The 20,945-nt window shown below is 40.3% G+C and overlaps 1 protein-coding gene across 1 annotated transcript in view; it reads left to right on the top strand.

Moving 5' to 3' along the window:
- LOC104348250 (ethanolaminephosphotransferase 1) overlaps nucleotides 1–20,945 on the top strand; it is a 52,401-nt gene that overhangs the window by 4,496 nt on the left and 26,960 nt on the right. Inside the window, exons 2-4 of the mRNA XM_086472612.1 lie at nucleotides 10,815–10,883; nucleotides 15,128–15,236; nucleotides 16,866–16,940. Of these exons, the coding sequence (XP_086328738.1) occupies nucleotides 10,815–10,883; nucleotides 15,128–15,236; nucleotides 16,866–16,940 (253 nt within the window). The remainder of the gene's footprint in view (nucleotides 1–10,814; nucleotides 10,884–15,127; nucleotides 15,237–16,865; nucleotides 16,941–20,945) is intronic.

Below are 20,945 nucleotides of genomic sequence, written 5' to 3'. Positions count from 1 at the left end.
AGTACTGTGGGAGGAAGAGCCTAACAGCCGGTTAGTCTTCATGCGTGCCCTTTTAAAGAAAACAATATGTAAGTTTTGGCTGCGCGAAGAGAAATTTAAGGCAGATGCTACGTCAGTCTTGTGTCGATGAGGCTTGCTGAGACAGATGCTAAGGGGAATCGTGCAATCGTTTTATCAGTCTTAAGAAATGGTTCGATTTCTCTGAGGGAGGATCTACAATCTAGTGTTGAGTGTCGATAAACACTTGCTTACACCTTTTTTAGCAGAGTTTTGGATACTGTGTTCTATTTTAATCTGCTGACGTGGTGGTTTATCGCAAGCAATTGGCTCATTACCTCATGGTAGCTTGATCTGCTTCCTGAATGTCTACTAAACGTGACCCTGCATTAGGTGAACGCGCTGGACTAGAAGACCTCTCAAGTTACCTCCCAGCCCTCATTCTGGTAGGTTAGAGAAACCAGATCAGATGTATGATGATCACGTTTCAAGGCTTGATTGTTTCTCTCGTCGTAACTTATACCAAAAGAGCAAAGTGTGTTGAGTCTAATCTAGGAAATTACTTTCTGGAAGTTCAGGATGGGTCCAGATACAAGACTGAATTTCTCTTTAAGTTTTGATGCATTGCCGAGGATACCTGTGTAACTATGAGATTTAGAAACATGGTCGGTTCTGCTCACAGTGATTGATCAGGAGTTTTGCTTTCGACTCTGGTAGCACAAGGATTTTACATAATTTTGAAAATTTAGGACAGGAGGCTTTCGTTTGCATATTTATCTGGAACTCGTTAGGAGACAGTTAATACTGTTTGTGATTGCGTGTGGACAATTTTAGATATGTTGAGTACGTACATTACATGTTTATTATGTAGTGGTTTTGCAGATGGTAGTTTTTTTCCCTAATTTTTAATTCCAGATATTATTTAAAAGCAATTATAATAAGTTTTATCTGCTGTAGTTAGTTTTTTCAAACCATCTCGGTTTAATAAAGCCCTTGAAAATGAACATCTTCCACCTTCCATAAAACCAGTGAGTCAACAGCCCACTGTTCTACAAATAAAATCTTGCAGTCTTCTTCGTATTGCTTTGATGGATGGGAAGACTGGGGTTGTAATTACAAGTTGTTGAATAATATGTGAAATAAACCAAATAATTCGTTACCCTTAGGTTTTCTGTCACTATATTAATGTGTCGAAGAGTTGTGGGCCAACTGAATTACATAATTCTGAAAGACCGTCTTCACGCACGCACCATTCCTCATTGTGTCGTAATGGTAGCTGACATAATGTGATATTTCAAGAGCTCTATATTCATTATTTTCCTTCTACATATCATATGCTAATGCTAATGAGCCAACAACATAATGAAATCACATCACAGAGATACTTCATTTGATATTACTCGCCGCCGGACTTTTTTCCCCAGTGATGGTGTAATTGTAAATGGTTTTGAGTGCCACATTATGCCCATGAATTTATAAGGGTTCATTAGATCGCTTTTGGGAAAAATATGCTGGATATAAAGAGTTGTGTGCCTCGATGAGTCTCATAAAAGTGCAAATACCAACCACATAATTTCATTTTATTGCTTTATCAAGAGATGTTAGTGTTCTGAAATGCTTATTGGATTTTTTTGTGTGTAAGATATGCATGTATACACATTTGCGTATTAATATGGGGGGGTTTTGTTGATTTATCTATGTTTTAATAGAAGACTAATTGCAAAGATGTATCTCTGATTTGGATTATTTATATAAATCTTGGGGAACCGTCCTTATAAGAGCTGCTTTGTAGAGGGAGGAACTGGGCTTTTGCATCTTTCTGTGCAGTACCTCCTCTCTTGTGTGTCAGGATACTAGATAACTGTTTAATCTATGTAGTACAGAACCCCTGTTCAGCATCCCTCATGAAAACTGCAACCCACTTTAGTCTGTCTGCCCTTTTGGGCCTAGAGCGGTTTCTTTGGGTTCCCCAGAGGTTTAGGTATATGCTCTGGCAGAACTCCAGAATGCAGAATCCTGCTGTGGTTTCCTTTTACCAACCATAGAAGACCCGTCTACACAAGAAATACGTAGAAATCAACTTCATTGCCATGTCAGACCTTCTTTGAATAGGGATGGTTAAGGATCTTCTTGTGCAGTTCCTTGAGAGTGTGCAGGCTTTGGGTTTTTAGCAGGATTCGTACTTTTGCCAGTCTGGGCCAGCCTCTACCTTTCTCACTTTTCAGCAACAAATGTGCATCTGCCCTCTGTTATTGCTTGCTCAATATTTAATCATATTTCTGTGTTCTTTTCCATCATTTTGGCTTTGTTGTTCAGTGTTTGAACGTGTCCCACTAAACAAAGGCCACATCTAGAGTACTGTGCCTAGTTTGGGGTCCCCAGTATAAGAAAGGTGTCAACAAACTGGAGCAAGTTCAGTGGGGGCCACCAGGGTAGTTGGAGCTGGAGCACTTGCCCTGTGAGGAGAGGCTGAGGGACTGTGGCTTGCTTAGCCTGGAGCTGAGACATCTTCAGAGGTACCTGGTAGCAGCCTTCTGGTACCTGTGGGGAAGTCCTTGAGCAGATGGAACCAAGCTCTTTGTAATGGTGTGAAGAAAACAGACAGCAGATACAAGATGAAACAAGGCATCTTCACGCTGGATATAAGGAGGACGTTTTCATCAGGAGCACAGTGAGGCAGTGGCACAGGCTGCCCAGGGAGGTTGTGCAGTCCCCATCCTTGGAGCTTTTCAAGGCCCTGCTGGATAAAGCACCAAGCACCTGGTTTGAGCTCCTGGCTGAGCCTACTTTGAGACGGAGATAGGACTAGAGACCTGCTGAGGTCCCTTCTGACACAAATTATCCTGTGGTTCTGTGATCTTGAGGCAACAACACTCCTCTGCAAGCAAGGGGATGTGCCACTAGCAGACATGACCCCCCTAAGAACAGCCTGTCCTCACCCAGAGCTCCATGTGCCCCATAACCTCATGGACATGGGTTCATACCTACCTCCTTTAAGTGACAGGATGGGGTGTGTGGCCCAATGCATGTGTTAGGATTCCTGAAAATGAGGAGGTCTGAATGGTAAGTACACATTACAAAGAAGCATCCCCAGGACTGTTTATGTGGTAACAACTTCTCGATGACTTAGTAATACCAACGAGAATTGTTGAGCTGCCCAAACATTGGGTTTTGAGTATTTTACTAAGAATAGTTTAAGATGGAAGGAAAATTTAACCATATTTCCTAGCTGTAGGCATGCATGGACCTGAAGGGGGCAAATTCAGGGGGAAGAGAGAACTGCTCAGGAGCCCAACTTGGGCAGCCTCTTCCCTCCCAATGCAGCTACATCCAGCCCTAGTACGGACAGCACAGCCGTTGGGTAGTAGAGTCCGCAACTGCAGACCCCCAAAGAGACAGGCATTTGCATCTGAGGATGCAGTTACATGCCCACCACTACCTACTCTTTTCCAGGTTAAATTACAGACCCTGTTCTTTAGTTATATGTTTCAGCCCTAGATGTCTTAGGGGCTTATAACTCCTGGATTTAGGTGTCGGTGACCTAATTTAAAAAAAAAAAAAAAAAGGATGAGGAAAAGACAGGGCAGTCCAAACTATTTAAGCAATAGGAGATAAAAATCCAAGCTGTTATTTATAAATAATTAACTAAATGGTGATATAACGTAAAGTAATTTTAGTATTAGAAATAACGGGACTCTGTTTTGGAATACATCAGCACTTTTAAACTGCTGAACATTTGGAATTCATTTGGCATCCACAATGTTGTGTAGCTCTGTTGTTTATAGCATACTTCTTTCCCTTTGTGAAGCTTTTCTTAAAACCCAAGACTGTGTCCCATAACATCTACAAACCTGTAAAAATGTATATAAAGTAGAATTAAAACCCACGTGTTTAATGTATTCTAGGAATCTGAAAGGTGGATGAAAAATTGTTACCAGATGTGTCAGTATTTCAGTATTTTCTTTGATTTTTTTTGTGTGGTTCCAGAACTGTAAGATACCACAGAAGGCAAGTTCATGTTGCATAAGTGTGAAATAACTTGCCCATAAGGGAGAGTTCCCACTGAGCGCTCTTAAACGGCAACTGGTTCATGCTCTGGATTGGGAGGGTCATTTTGCAGCCTTTGAACCACAAAAAAAAACTCATCTAATGCAAAAGAGAATATTCCTCGCCCAACCCATCATCGTTCCTCTTATCCCTGTGTCTGTCAGTTACAGAACACAGGCATTGAGAAATCGCATAATCACGGGGGAGATGTGATGAAAGAAGCTGTAGGAAGGTATTGGTAGCTGTCAGGGTGCCGTGGTGGCTGGGGGCAGTGGGGGCCCCGGGGGGGCAGGGTCTGGCAGCCCGTCCTGTCCCACTGCCAGAGGCTCGGCCCAAAGTCCCAGGGACCAGGGCTGGGACCCGGCCACTGCCCTTGGCACCCGGGAGCCTCTGCCCATGGGCACCCAAGGAAGGGGCCATCCATGCTGAGCTGGCCCTGGGAGGGATAGCTGGGGTGTACGTGGTAGACAGGAAAACCTCAGCACTTGCTTACATCTTCTTTATTTTATTTCAGATATACATTGTGGAACATCAGTTTTTCGAACATTTTCCATTGGCAGATCCCTCAAAATTTTCCATCCGTGATGTAGGTCCCTCTGTAGAAGTACAGGCCAAATGATGACAAGTTCACATTTACATGTGCTGGAGAAGTGATTAGTAGATGTCCAGGAAGCGTTGTGGAAATATGCCATCATGCAAATATTGTCGAAAACCACTCTGCAGAGTTTTTACTTTCAATAGATCACTTGGTTAAAGACCGTAATTTTGTCTATTTTGAATCTGATATGTTGATTCTCAGCTGGTTCGGGCTGTCTTCAATTATCTTCATGCAAAGTTAATTTAGGAGGAGGAGAAAATGATTTGTTTCCTCCCCTCCCCTTTTCATTAATTTTGAACAGATGTAAATGACTAAAGGTTCAAAGGTCGTTTAAAACTTTGATAGCACTTCAAAAGTTTGATGACACTCTGGACTAGTTTCAGAGTGATAATTTATGTGCAATAAGGTGTGGGGGGAAACTTACTGCATTTCAGCTGCTCTCATTTTGGTGCTTCCCCCCACGGAAAATATGAAGTACCTTATCCTTTTACATTTAGGCAGAGGTTACCTCAATTAATCAAATACTCATCATGAGGTAATGACATGCATAGGCGCATCTGCTGTGGTGCATCACGAGGCAAACACTTGGTTATCTTGTAGTAATTTCTTTATGTGTTCACATCCTTTTCCATCATTTACTCTCTTGCCAGGTATTGCTTGCTAATAGATTTTTTTTTTTTTCCCCCACTGGTAACGTAAATGCAATGAACGTTTGACTTAAGAGGAGGTTCCTGCAGAACCAACAAGTTTTTAGAACATCAGCCCATAGTACAGCCGTGGCTCTTCCATACCTGTGCCTGACCTGGCTGAGTCTACTTGCAGGAAGAGGGCAGGTATCACAGTATTTGTGTTCTTCGTGCAAGTCCTTGTGTCATTGTTAGACGGTTCTCACGCATTTCCATGTGGGAACAGCTAGTGTTTTCTTCCATGAGAGGCATCGAACTTCACAAGAAGTATTAGAGGGATCACAAGTCCATATATTCAATATAGTGCAACCTAAACTGTGATTACATCTGATACATAGTTGTTTTAAACACTAGTTTGTTTGGGGAAGAAGCTTTTCAGCCCTCACATTTTTAACCAACTGCTTTATTTCCTTTTGTAAATGTGAACTCAAGTATGAAGTTGAGCTAATGTGGGCAGACTTTATTTGAATAAACTGGTATTGCTTATAAATAAATTATATATATAAATATGCACCTCTAACAATATTGTAGCTGTATCCTTTGCTATATACTCTTAAGGTGAATCACAGCCCATCTGTGCCTCAGTCTTCCAGCGTATACAATGGAGGTAATAAATCATGTGCCGACTCATGAAGTTAATAAAAAAGTTAAAATTTGCTGGTTTCTGGGCAGGAATGTGAAATGTTGCAAATTTGTTGCTACGAATACAAAATTAAAACCTACAGAATCATTTTGATGCCAACAATTCAAAAGTAAACAATTCGCAACAGTTTTACTCTATCTCTGAGTCCCTTCTGAACAGCCTGTAGCTGTCAATGGCCACACTCCAGTCATGGGATTTGTCCCACAAAAGGGTGTATGTGGTCAGAGTGCTGTTGGATCTGCCATCTTCAGGTTCTATAATTCAGGTATTGCTTGTGCTTGAACAAAAATCATCATCTCACATTCATAACCTCAGTGTAATTTCATGGAAGTGTTTCTATGACCTAACTTAGGAATTAAGAGCAACCCGAACATGGTGTGGGAGAAAAGCAGTTCAAAGATGTGAAACTGGATTCAGTAATTTGTTTCAGAGACTCCTTTTTCGTTCCCATCGTAATATTGGGGAAAACAAGGAGGCAGAGACCACCCCCACCCCAGCACTCTGAAATCTGGCACAGGAGATGAGCAGAGGCTTTACTGTGCAGTTGCACTTTGGTTTAGGAGATGCAGGAGTGTTTATCTGCTGTCAGATTGAAGGGAGAGAATTGTCAGTGAAAAACTTCCTTTGGGGATAAGTTCTTCTAATGGTTGCAGGGTTTCCCCAGAAGAAAAGCAACATTCTTGACTGTCCCCGTGTAGCATAGAGTGATAGATCATGTAAAAAATGTGACCTCTTTAGATTTTTTTCTTTTTTAAACCTCCTTAAATTCTAGGTGAGCATGATTTTGTTCACTTCCTGCTGGAGGAGACCCCAAACCAGAGCACAGGACTGGAAGCCTATTTCAAAAGCTGGGAGATCTCAGCACAGAACCAAAGACCGGAGTGGATGCTGTCTGTACTTTGGCATCCTGGGTTGCATCCAGAGCAGCGTGGCCAGCAAGGCCAGGGAGGGGATTCTGCTCCTCTGCTCTGCTCTGGTGAGACCCCCCTGCAGGGCTGCGTCCAGCTCTGGGGGCACCAGCACAGGAAAGACACGGACCTGCTCGAGAGGGTCCAGAGGAGGCCACGAAGATGCTCAGGGGGCTGGAGCAGCTCCCTGTGAGGACAGGCTGGGAGAGTTGGGGGTGTTCAGCCTGGGGAAGAGAAGGCTCCGGGGAGACCTTAGGGTGGCCTTCAGTGCTGAAAGGGGGATACAGGAGAGGTGGGGAGGGAGATAGGAAGAAGAAATTCTTTAGTATGATGGTAGTGAAACACTGTCACAGGCTGCCCAGAGAGGTGGTGGAAGCCCCATCCCTGGAAACATTCAAGGTCAGGTTGGACGGGGCTCTGAGCAACCTGACCCAGCTAAAGATGTCCCTGCTCACTGCAGGGGGCTGGACCAGATGAGCTTTAAATGTCCCTTCCAACCCAAACTATTCTGTGATTCTATGGCGTTGGTTAATGCCATTTTTCCTGTTCCCTCACTACTGCCATTCCCTCGCTACTGCTGTTCCCTCCCAACTATTACAACTTCTTTAAAAAATAATAAACAGAAGCTTTCTGATTAATCCAAGTGCTTTTTCTTTGTACAAGGACAATCAAGATCCCTTTTCTAGTGCAGAAAGTGTTTGCTAGGGAGTGCTTAGTGCTTGGGTCTGTCTTGCACTTAAAAATCTCCAGCAGGCTCATCCTCCACTTCTGTCTTTCAGTGTAAGAACCCTGAAAAGGACAGAATTATGCAAGAGCAAGCGGCAGCACTTTTTTTACATCAGGTTCAGCGCAGTCTCGCATTCATGTTCATTCATCGTAATGTGAGCATGTTACTCGGTAATTTGCTTTTCTGAGCAGCCATGTACACTAAACTCCTGAGGGTTTCATGGCCTTGAGGTTAGTAGCTTCTTGGGAGGAGAGCAAAGCAGAGTGTTAATCTCTATAGCAGATTTTGTTTGACAAGTTTTATTTTTGCCATGACAGAAAACGAGCAGAATGCTTTTTCCATGGGTGTTTCCTTTGGTCTGGCTAAAACAGATTACTGACAAGGGAAGAAGAGATTTCCATTCTTCTGCACATCTGCTGAATGTTCCTTCCCCCTGCAGAGGACCGTGGTTCAGCCACAGACGTAGGAATGAACAGGATGAAGTGTGACGGGTCTTGAAATGTCTTTAGGTGACAGAAGCTGGTTGTAATTCTGCCTTTTTCTAGTATGTACTGCTTTGATTTTTGGTAAACAAAAAGCTGACTGTGTCTTATGTTCGTGTCTGTTATATAGAGATATGTTGGAAAACTACATAATCTCTTATATTTTCAATTTAAGAAAACACAGAAATTATATAATCCCTATATAATCTCTTATAGTTTCTATATGAGAAAATGATTTTAAAGAAATTAGATTGTTTTTCCTTTTTTTTCTCTTGGGAGCAAGTAATAGTTCTGGACAGCCAGTGAGGGCTTTGGGTCAAAAGCCTCATTTTATTGATGTTATTTAACTAGGATTTTGTGATTTTATTCGTGACTTTGAAGGCTTGGGGTGGAGAGGAGAAGGAGAAAGCCAAAGCAGGAGCAGAAATGAAGGTCACGAATTTTGACCTTTGCACATTCTTATCCAGGTATGGGTGAATTCATTGAATTTGCTGGTCAGCAAATTGTCATGTACCTCATATAGTCTTTGAGATAAGCAATAGCTACAGAGAAAATTTGGGCAAATTCCTGATTACCTGGAACCTCGATAGTGCTAATGGATACTTTGAATTTTCTTCATTTTCAGAGATTTTCCATAGTTCTCTTGTGAATTAAGTACTAGCTGACTGTTCTATTGGCGTAGGTATTATTGTTATTTTTAGCATAAATACAAGCAAAGCCCACAGACAATTCAGACCGGGTTAATTCGCATGCAAGCTGGACCACCAAAAGATCAATCAGTTGTAATAATCAATGTTTGAAAGATACAGTGTGAAATACAGCATCTGGAGCTGCAAATACATACAGAATGGTGAAAACTTTAGTTTTACCTGCAAATTCATTTTTCCTGAGGTAATGTATTTAAGATTTCTAATACATATTCTGGCAGAAAAGCTGTTGATGATGGAATTGTCTCATGTTTTAAATAATATGGGTGGCAGAAGCAAAGAAAAATTATACACTTAAGTGACACTTCCCATATTTTTAGAAAAAACCCCAGTGATGTACACTTGGCTAAACTGTACATTTTATTCTCTGTGGAAAGTTGGTCTGACTAGTAGCTGATAGGTGATTTCTTGGATGTTTGCCAGTATGTATTCACATGTAGCTGTGTTACAATAATTTAACAAGTATACTACATTTATTATCTGTGATTGAAACTTAACCACAAATTACAAAATAACTAAGCAAGTGCTTTGTTTTGTCCAGAAAGTAATTAAAACGTATGCTTTGCATGCAGACAGAAAAAGGAAATGTGTGGAAGTGTTCTAAGCACTCCATAGCCTGATATCCTCAGAAAGACTGGATGAAAAGTCGTAGCTGTGCATGGAAAACCTGAAGCATGCTGCGTTAATCTTTTGTCCTGCTTGCACTGGTGCCCTGAAAGCTCGTAGCTCAGACGTGTACAGCTGAAGTGTGTGTAAAGGCTTGGAGGTGGCGATGCTGGAACTGAGACTGATCTTGCCAGGCTTCAGTCACCTAAAAGGTGCCTAAGTTTAAGACAACTGTCTGGGCTCCTTTGAGAATTAATCTCTTGAAACAAGTACTTCCAGAGTGCAATCTCATCCAAAGGGTGGTTGGCTCAGAGAGGTTGATAAATTAACTGTAGAGAGAACAATTAGCTGTTTGCTGATGTTAGGTGAAATGAGAGCCTCTCTGTCATCAGCTCTTCTGCATATGAACAGCTTCGGCGAATTGTGGTGTAACACATCCCTGTCTTAGTCCCAGTGTCCACACACGATGTTTGGACAATGCTGTAGATAGATATATCTGAATCCTTATGTGAGTCCTGTGCATCGTGCTAACAACATAAGCCATATATGCACTTTCAAAGGCCAAGAATCTCTGAAAGAATTCATGTACCACCCCAGTGATGACTAACATCTTCCACCACGGACCCGCCAGGGCTCAAGAATGTAGTTGTGAGGCGTATTACCAGTTAAGATCGTTCTTCTGCAGATTGTTCTGTGTTCTGCGGTCTCGAGACAGGGTAAAACTTGATACTGTCCTCGGAGGAGAAAGCAGGCAACAGCAATTCAGGGTGGGCTTGGATTTCTGAAATACTTCCTTTGCAAAAGATACAGAGATGTACTTACTGGCATTTATAAAACACACGTAATATTTTTACAAATCTGTCCAACAGGGAAATTTTATTGTGGTAAGGAGCTGTGCTATTTTAGAGCTTATTTTTATAACAACGTTGCCTTACATTAATTAGCACAGTGCTTTACTATGTCAAACGCTGTGTATCTCTGAGATACTTCACTTATGAGCATACTCCATATGGACTATCTATTCTATATACTAGCAATGAACTGCTGCTCAGACTGTGCGTTACTTGTAGTGCAAATAAAGGTATTACAACCAAAATACGGTAGAAATTCAGAGTCTCACGGGATAACTTGTAAAATGAATAAGAATTTTAAAGTAAAATGTGACTGCAGAACCGTTTGCCATTTCACCAGCTTAAAGCTTTGTGTTTGTACGTAGAGTTGCTAACACAATAATTACAAACCAGGCCAGTGCTTTTAAATTACATTAAAACTGTATGAATGGTCACCAGAATAAAATAAATTTACACCAGTCACACTCAGAGTGATTGTTCTTAGATACTAAAGGCTATACAGTGCCAGAAAAATATGCGTGGTTCAGTGCTTTGTTTAACGTGTTTGCTTTTTTCCTCACAGTACAGTGCTGTGGATACAAACCCTTTATCTGTGTATGTTATGCAGCCCATCTGGAACAAAATTATTAAGGTAAGAATTTTGTTTAATAGAAATATCACATGATAATGTGAATTTGGTTTAAATACAGCATGTATTTTCATTTAAAAATATGTATTGATTAGTAAAGCTGAAATTAAGACATTTGTATAAAACAAAACAAATATTACAGGATACGTAGCTATATTTAAGATGAGTATGTTTTGATTTTGAGGTGGTATTTTTTTAGAAAAACAAGGTTTGTTTCTGTTTTTCTGATTGCTATACAAAAGGCATCCGTTTCTTTTTTACTTCTTTCATTATTACATCTTTGATTAAACAGCTTTGCAGACATGGAAGGGTTTACTTAGTGCAAATTATTTTTGTGCAGCATATGCTGCCTAACAACAGCATGGCTTTATCTCTTTGCTGTGAACATGATTTTATGCAAGTGCTGTCTCATTTTCTCCCAAGGGTCCTTGCTCGAGGGAGCGAGGCATTTCTCTAAGAAGCTGAAAATGAGAGTGGTTACCATGATCACCGTAACGATTGGAAGGTGGCATCTCTTGAATGCATTATGATCTGCAGTTTTTAAAAATAAAACCACTCACAATTAGTTTTGCCGTTGTTGGCAAAGAAAAGGCTGTAGCTCAAATAAATGTGAACTTTATTGATCTCCAAGGAAGCAATGAGTTCTGCATCTGCCTTTTTAGAGGAAATCTTTAGATTGGAGCAGACTTGAAACCAAACCTTTATACAAACAAAAAAGGGTGTATCTGGTCGGAGTGCTGTTGGATCTGCCATCTTCGGGTTCTATAATTCAGGTATTGCTTGTGCTTGATATAGCACAAAAATCATCATCTCACTTTCATAACCTCAGTGTAATTTCATGGAAGTGTTTTTATGACCTAACTTAGGAATTAAGAGCAACCTGAACATGGTGTGGGAGAAAAGCAGTTCAAAGATGTGAAACTGGATTCAGTAATTCAGTTCAGAGTCTCCTTTTTCATTCCCATCGTAATATTGAGGAAAACAAGGAGGCAGAGACCGCCCCCGCCCCAGCACTCTTGAAGTACTCTGAGATACTCCTGTCCATGGCAGTTTTTCCATGTTGTTTGAAACTATATTAACACCTATATGAAACTACAGGGTAACAATTCAATTTCTCTGCATGTTATTTAAAACTATTCTGATTATGCAAGTATAGGTATTTCGTTTTTAATTAATTCAATGCTCTGTCCTTTTGCCTTTAATTAAGACTTGTGTTCTATAATGAAGCCCAATCATGTGCTCTCTGACAGATAATGGATAGTATTACTTAGCTACTACACAAACTGAATATTCCTCCTTTATTTGTATTCATGAGAAATCGCGTTTGTGCAGGACAATGAGAGGAAAAGGAGGAAATCCCACTGGGATACACAGGTGTGTGCCAGATTCACTGAAGTCAATTAACCCCCCCTCTGTTGCCTTTATGAACTTTGATTTTTATCACTAGAATTGGGCAGGAGTAGAATCGTACTGGTCTAGAGTGACGTTGTTAAGGAATATTTCAAGCTTGAGCAGAGCTTTATATAAATATGTGTACTTTTATTATTCAGGTAGACAGTTGATACGTTAAAATTTTGCTGTTTGCATTAAGGCTTTTAGAATGAATGGCTGCAAACCTGTTAAAACAGAAAGCAATATTTTGTGGAACCAGAAGTTTTTCGAAAGGTTCAAGCATCCAGTGGTTTTGCCAGAAAGCTGATGTGATTCTCCCCAGTTGCACCTCCAGTTGTATTAGTCGTGTAGCTCATTGATGTATTAGACTCCAACTGATAGATGGCGAGCTGTCCTTCTATAGGATACTAGTGAATTCAGGTGGTATTTTCCCAACATATGTAAGAAGTTAATCTATAACACCCTGTAATTTTTGAATTGTGAAATAGGGTGATGGTAGTGTAATGCAAATCAAAAGAATAAGGGGCCTTAAATATAACAAAAGGGATTTTGCAACTGAAATACTTGCCAAATACCTAGACAGATTAGGTTCAGCAGGATCAAAAGAGTATGCTTCGGGGTTTAACTGCAGGGGAGGCTGTTTTCCTGAGGACAGATCTCCTGTAACTGTTTTTCGTGGTGTGTCTACTAGCCAAAGGGTTTGCAACTAAAACAACATCCTTTGATGGTTTCCTTCTTAAAATACGTGATGGTAACAAGTAAGTGGGTTAAAATAACATCTTCATGTTTGCACTAAGTAAGCAAAAATTATTTCCTGTAATAACTTAATAATGACGCCGTGACTATTTAGAATGATGAGCCTAATTAGAAAGCAGAAGTTTGTGGCACCCCACTTTATTTAATAGTCAGCAATTATTATGAATCATACAGGAGAAGTCAGTCGTTTTAAAACAATCCATTGGATGGCATCTGTGTATCCATGTAAACGCTTCATCCACAGGTTGTCTTTAACGTACCATTTTGATCTATGTCTTAGATTAAAAGAGACCAATCTGGAATTTCTTCGGTGTCTGTCCTCCTTATTTCACATCAGACATCAGATAAATTCCTCAGTGGGCAAACTGTACCAAGCCTCCACCTTACCAGGCTTCTGCATCCCCTGGGAGCAAAATTAGGAGGTGTGCCGCTGTCGCTGCATGCTGAGCGTGCAGCCAACGTAAGGAGAGGGGACTGTGCAGTGAAGGGTTCCTCCTTAGGTGGTCTCCTAAAGGAGCTGCAGGGAACATTTGCTTCTGAAGACTCCGATTGATAGATCGGTTAAAATTTTTTATAGTGGCTGTGTGCATGCCATGATGTATTTTAAATACTGTAAGAGCTGACATACTGTATTTTAAAATTGCTGATAAAGTCCCAGTCATAAGGAAAGCACCTATTAGATTTAATATTTTTCCCAATGTTATTAAAGAAAACATCTAAGAAATATAACTGAAAAATATTCAGGAATTTCTATCTGGTTTTTGAAAGTTTACACTGTACAACATCTGTTGCACAATTTCTCCTGAGTATTATTAATTGTTCTGTAGTAGAAAAAGAGGATCTAGTCAGGATAATTACTCAGTCCAAGCATTTAAATTTTATGTGCAAATTTTTAATGCAGTAATAAGATAGAGGAAATGTAAAGATATATATAAATTAGTAAGTATTCATCTGTCCATCTAGCTAGTCCAAAGAAATTAACAAAACATTGGATTTCAAAACTATTTTTAGTATCTGAAATGATTTAACTTCTTTTTCTTTAATATTGTTTTGTAGTATTTTACAAATATTACAAAAATAACGAATATTTATAATATTTTTGAAATATTTACAATATTTATTGTAAAATGTCAAAGTACTTTATGTACATTTTCAGTCCTTAGACACACTCTGAAGAATTTGATCATAAGCCTCCAATATTTTTATATTCTGAATATATTGATACTGTGTTTGTGTGATGGTAGTGGTTGACCCTTACTATTTCTACTAATACTAATCATGTAGAGAGCTGTGTATGCTATTTCCAAAAATATTCTAGAGATACACTGTGTTACTTGGGAACGGTGTTACCGAGAAGGATCCCTGTTGCAGTGTAAGGAATACCTTGAAGCTGCAGGGGAGGAATAGCTGAGAATGGTTAATGGCACAAAGAAATAGAGGCTTAGGTGAAGATGGAGAGTCCTTTTCAGCACTCTGCAAAGTCAAATGAATTAATGGGGTGTTTATTACTTATGACTAGAGAGGGAGACGCTGCAGAAAGTTACCACCTAGAGAAGTAGGGAGCTGCCTGTAACAGGGAGATCTTCTGGAGCTAACAGGGTCGGGCACTCAGTTGATGTTTTGTTGTTGGATTTTGTTGGTGGTTTGAGTTGGAAATTACTGATGTATTTTAGAAGAGGAAATTTCCTTGTTGCAGCGAGGGAATAGAATGCGTAAGAAAACCTGCCACGTGGATGCTGAATTACCACACTGGGGTGCTGCAGTCTTCTTTCCGTTGTGATACACACCATCGTGAGAAGCTTTCCTTGGTAGCTGGGAAAATAAGGATAATGTGTAACGTGGGAAATACAGCATTTTTAAATGACGTTTTTACTGCAGTCAGAAAGATAAGGCAAAAGGATTAAATTTGAAAATAAATTGCAGAAATGAAAACTGTATTTTATTTTTAAAATAGGAAAATATGCACAAATCTAAAACGTTGCTGACGGCATATACAGGCTTCTCCTTTCCTGATAAAAATTATGAAATGTTTAATTAAAATAGGACTTACAATTTGAAATATAATTTTTCTTAGATTTTTTTGCTTTCTTTTTTAACAGATTGTGCCTTTGTGGATTGCTCCCAACCTGTTAACATTCTCTGGATTTGTTATGATTTTAGTTAATTATTTTCTAATATCTTTCTATGACTGGGACTACACTGCCTCAGGTAAATATCCTCATGTTGTAGTTTTTCAGAATTAGTGAGCTGCTTCTGAACGATACAGAGAGCTATCAGATACTTGAATCTTCCACTCATTCCCTTAATGAGGCTCCATGTGCACACAGGGGGATCTGACCTCACATGTGGCGTTATAAATTTAGATCATTTTACTGAAAAATCTTATTTAATTTCGTCCCTAAATATGGGTTTCAGCATGTGCTGCTTGAAGTCTATGATAACAACTCTTTTTATTTAAAGTGTGTTCCAGGACGTAAATACAGAGCCAAAACCCACCCTAATGTTCTTCACAAAATTTGGACATTTATCACAACAGTTCTAGAGGCAAGGGTACTTGTAAGCAGTTTGGGTTCGAAAGTCATCCTGTATGAGCATTAAGTGTTCAGGACCAGCATGTTATGTAGTTATCTGGCCTCATCCTTAAACCCTTGTTTTTTATTAATGCAGCTGATATTTACTAAGTTCTGTAATAAAAGAGCATCCAGCACAGGTCTTTTAATGGGATAATTTTATCTTGACACATTCCCAGTAGATACACGTTGAATTCAAGACATTTGAAATGGTGATTAAGCCTGTTAGACTTGAGACCTCTCTGTGTCGTTTGCAAGCCTCTTCTCAATTTCACACGAGAACAGTGCCCATCATTTCTCAATTGATTGAAAACGTTCCTGCAACTTAATGAGCCTTTTGAGTATCGTGTATCAATCCCATACCTAGGATCAGAAATAAAAGACTTAATTTCCTGGACAGCTGGTTTTCATTCTACAGTTTGAAAATTTGCAGCCAGGAGTCAGGAATTGCCATCTTTCCTTTCAGAGTGGCAAGATGAGGCATCGAGAGAAAGGTGGTCAGGGCAGGGCTTTAGGTGCTCCATCTCCCCACTCAGCACGGGCACACCTCTGTGTGCAAGGATTCCCTGTGTCCAGTGCCGAAGGCCAGAAGCCTGAGAGGGCTTTGCACTTACAGTTGTTCAGTGCTGGTGCCGTCCTTATTGGATTACGTTTAAGTTAACTAGAACGCTCTTTGGGGAAAGGATTGATTTCTTTAAAAGAGCAACAATAACCTTGGGTTATTGCTATCAGCAGAGCAATAACAGAACCCTGGGTTCTGTCCAATTCAGCTTTCTTTTCCTTCAATGAAAAAAAAAAAAGAGTGCTAATACCTGTCCCAGCCTAAGGACAAAAATTTCCTGTTCAGATCTGTACGCTGAAAGGGCTACACAAACCCCACGTTGGTGCTAATAATAATGATCATGCTTGAGAACTGCCTTTTTTTTTTTTTGTCTGTAGATATTACATGAACTTTAACTAATTTGTAGATGGGTAGTCTTCCCACAACCTGTGAAAATTTTGCCTAGTTACCATCATTATTTTCTGCAACACTAGAGTCATTTCGGGATCAAAACCATTTACCTTATCTTCTCTGCTTTATGGCGTAAAGGCCTGCTCATTGCTTCTTTGATAGAGCTCACTGATGACTTAAGGTCAAAACCAACTATTTCAATCTGTTCGATGTAGTGGGCTGATCAGTGGCAGCTTGAGCATATGTATCTGCGTTTCTTTGGATTTCTTTGATGCTAACTGCTGTTACACTGACTTGCTACTCAATTTATTTCAGGTACCAGTCCTGGACGTGTTCCCACCTGGGTGTGGCTGTTCAGTGCTTTTACCACCTTTTGTGCTTACGCTTTAGGTAAAGTACAATGAAATAATTTACACATCTGACGTTTTCATATAGTTTTATCTACTAGTTCACTAGTGCTAATACTGAGATGAAGAGGCATCATGGATAAATTACTGATCTCTCTCCAAAATGGTTCTCTGAGATTAAAAAAAAAACCACACCAAAAACACCCATAAGACTTAAAAACCCCCAAACAACAGCATTTTAAATTATATATTAGAGGTTCCGTGGCTATAGCGCTTCTCCCTCTTGAAAGCTCTAATTGTTTTAGAGGAACAATGGAAATCATTACGTAGCATCAGTCATTGCTGTTGGGTTTCATAAAAATCCTTGGCCCACAGTGATGGCATTCTGAGAAGCTCCCCGACACCGGCATTGGCAGAGGGTGCTTTCAAAGCCAGGGAAAATAAAGGGCAAAGCAGAGAAAAAGAAAAATGAGTGTAGCATTGTGTTTTAAACTGTTAGGCACTTCAGTGCTTATGGTGTGTGTCAGGAGAGATGGTCTGAATGTGGTGACAGGCCTGGGCTTCTTATGGAGATGAAGTATCAGGTTTTTCTTTCCTGTTGCTGTTATTCTCCCATTATGCCTGCACCTCAGGATCAGTTACATATTCCATTTATACTTTTTGTATCATACCACGACTGTATTTTTAGATACGTTGCACCTTGCTGTGCAGTGGTGTGAAGACATAGACCTGAACTGATGCAGAACTGGGACTGAGTTCCACACTAGCATGGCTCTTCTGGTTTTTCTTCCAAAGCTAACTCGTTCCAAACTAGTCTCTCCACAACGTGGTGCAGCAGAGTTAATTTCTGAGGGGATTTAAGGTAGTGTATTGACATGGACTGCACTGCCCTGAGTAAATGTACCCTCTCTTTGGAGCTGGTTCTTATAAGGCCCTGCATTGCAGAGCGTAGCCATTTGTGTGCCATAGTTAAGATACCCAGGCTAGATATAAATGTGTTCTAGGTGGACACTGCAGTGTTATGCGAAGATGCTGGCCCCTTTTGGTATCAGACTCATGCATGTAAAGCCATCTTGATTAAGCTAGGGTTACCCCCGTGTGCAGACATCTCCCTCTGCTTTGTAAATGCCTTGGCATTCAAGTGGCGAGTTTGTGCCAAAATTATTTTGTCCAGAATTTCTTGGTATTTGTACCATAAAAATCACTGGGACAACCGTCCCTTGAAGCTGACTACCAGTCAGATCTCTAGAACAGCTCTCTGTAATCATTAGCAGAAGCAGCGGTTTCTTTTGTGAAAACTTTTCTTTATGTAATTGTATGGAATTTAATGAAGTGGCTATTGTTTCATAAATAGGAATTAACATATTGGAGCTGTTAGTGTATGGCACCCCAGAAAGCTCCTTGGACATTCAGCTTCTGAGATTCTTAATGTAGATATTATTTTCCGGTGAGGCCTATAGTTCCTAATACTTGGGAAACGAGGAATAGGATGTTGACAGTCAAAGCTGTAATGAACTGATGTATATGTAGATTTTTATGTCTGCTGTCCAAGCCACTTCATGAAATATTTAGTCTCAGATTTAATTCTCCGTGGCCAAAGTTTTCCCTTTGGAAGTCTGCAAAGAGCCATAATAACTAAGCAAATATGCAGCTTTATTCTCGCTCAGCTTCTTTTTAATGACACAGTTACTCTCTCCAAATTCTCTAGCATGCTGCTCATTTTTTTTCCCCCTTTGTTAAGGTGGTTTGGTATCTTTTCCCTTTCCATAAAATGGAGTGCTCTTTGCTCTTATTTTGGATTCCACTATTTAAAAGTTTATATAAACTTTAATAAAACTGAACCTTTATGAGACAAAATCGTAAGAATTCTAAAGCAATGGAAGTGTGGGATAGCGTTATGTCCACTGTTGAACATAGACCATTGTTGACGGGAATGATTCAAACTGAAACCTAGAACAGAAAATATTTTCAGTCTCTTAAAAAGCTCGTGAAACCACATGGAAAATGTGGGTAAAGATTTGTGAAAATCCAATTTTATGTGTGTGTTATACAGTTCCTGTATTTTTTTCCGTGCCCATTATAATTAGAAGTACTGTATTTCATGACACCTTTATAAGCCTAACTCTTTTAATAAAACTAAAGTTCCCGCAAAATGAAAACCACTCTGTCACGGTGATGTACATATTTATAATGTGCATATAGTTTTGTGACAACCTAAAATAATTTATGAACAGACAAATCTTTTATAATTCTCATTTTTAAAAAGTATTAATTACCCCTACAACTGAAGTATCTCTGATTTGGGATAGATGTTCTTCAAATATAAAAAACCATGAACTGTTTAGGGATGTTTACATACCTATTTGCTTAAGTTAAGTTTCAGAAACATCCTTCAACAGACTAAAGAATTTCTACATTTATAGCAACACTATTCAAGTAACCTCAAGTTTATACAGTTTTCTTTCTGCACATTTCAGTAAGATGCCGACAATTCAATGGGAATGTTAATGGAGAGAGAATGTGGCTCTAGAAGGGGGCAAGCCATATCAGAAATCCTCTGTGAGATCTCTAATTTTCAGAGTTGTGAGAACTGTCTCAAGAGGTTTGTATTTGAGCGGAGGATATCTCACAGCTGTTTAGGTATTGCACTAGGGAGATAGTCTAAAATCTGTACAAAATGAAATCCCGTGTTTTCCTGGTTTAGATCCCTGAAGTATATTTACATTAAACAAAACTCAGAGTACTGCCAAATAATCTGGAGAAGTAAGTAGTATATGATCTGTAGCAGCTGTGGAGTCTTTGGTCTCACTCCACTGAGTTGTACCTCTAGTCAGTTTTGGGTTGCTAATGATTGTTAGCTATTATACCTTCCAAGTAACATTAAAAAGAAAAAAAATCTCCATGTTATTTTGAGATTCAGGATAACAGGAAGTAATCTGTAAGGTTTGTTCTGCGTCCTTTTTCCTAAGAGGTTCGTCCTGTGTGTTTACACTTAACTTTAAGAAGGAAATATTTCTATTTCTCACCAGCACAGTCTCAGAGAAGAGTCTTAGGGTTTGGTTTGACAATACCACTGAGAAAGGCAACAGCTGCTAGACCCCCTTCCTCTTCCTCCTCCCCGCATTCACTATCCCTCCCTTGTGCCGTCTCCCTTGCTTTTTGGGCCATTCACAGCACCACTTCTGTTCAGTGACCCAGAAGAAAATGTAGTATTTGCTGTCTTTCCACCAGCTGAGCAGGCTGCAGGTCCTCCCCTCTTCAAAAGCAGTGAACTTGCAGATTGACTCAAACCAAATTGTCCGACTACATCCTCAGAGTGAGATCCAGTACAGTGTTTGGGCATCCTTCAAGCACTTAAGTATTAAAAGTGGTCAACGCGTAACTTGCCTTAACAGTAAGGTGCTCTTAGAATCGTAGAGTCGTTTAGGTTGGAAAAGACCCTTAAGATCATGGAGTCCAGCCGCAAACCTAGTGCTGCCAAGTCCACCACTAAACCATGTCCCTAAGTGCCACGTCTACACGTCTTTTTAAATACCTCCAGGGATGGTAACTCTACCACTTCCCTGGGCAGCTTGTTCCAGTGCTTGACAGCGCTTTCAGTGAAGAAATTTTTCCTAATGTCCAATCTAAACCTCACCTGGCGCAACTTGAGGGCATTTCTTCTTGTCCTGTTGCTTGTTACTTGGGAGAAGAGACTGACCCCCCACCTCACTACACCCTCCTTTCAGGCAGTTGCAGAGAGGGATCAGGTCTCCCCTCAGCCTCCTCTCCTCCAGACTAAACACCCCCAGGTCCCTCAGCCGCTCCTCACCAGACCTGTGCTCCAGACCCTTCACCAGCTTCCCTGCCCTTCTCTGGACACGCTCCAGCACCTCAATGTCCTTCTTGTAGAGAGGGGCCCAAAACCACACAGGATTCGAGGGGCGGCCTCACCAGTGCTGAGTACAGGGGCACGATCACCTCCCTGCTCCTGCTGGCCATGCCATTGCTGATACAGGCCAGGATGCTGTTGGCCTTCTTGGCCACCTGGGCACACTGATGGCTCTTG

The sequence above is a fragment of the Leptosomus discolor genome, chromosome 13 (genome assembly GCF_034619465.1).
Source record: "Leptosomus discolor isolate bLepDis1 chromosome 13, bLepDis1.hap2, whole genome shotgun sequence".
NCBI lineage: Eukaryota > Metazoa > Chordata > Aves > Leptosomiformes > Leptosomidae > Leptosomus > Leptosomus discolor.
Note: the sequence above shows the minus strand (reverse complement) of the source record. Positions and strands in the feature narration are given on the sequence as shown.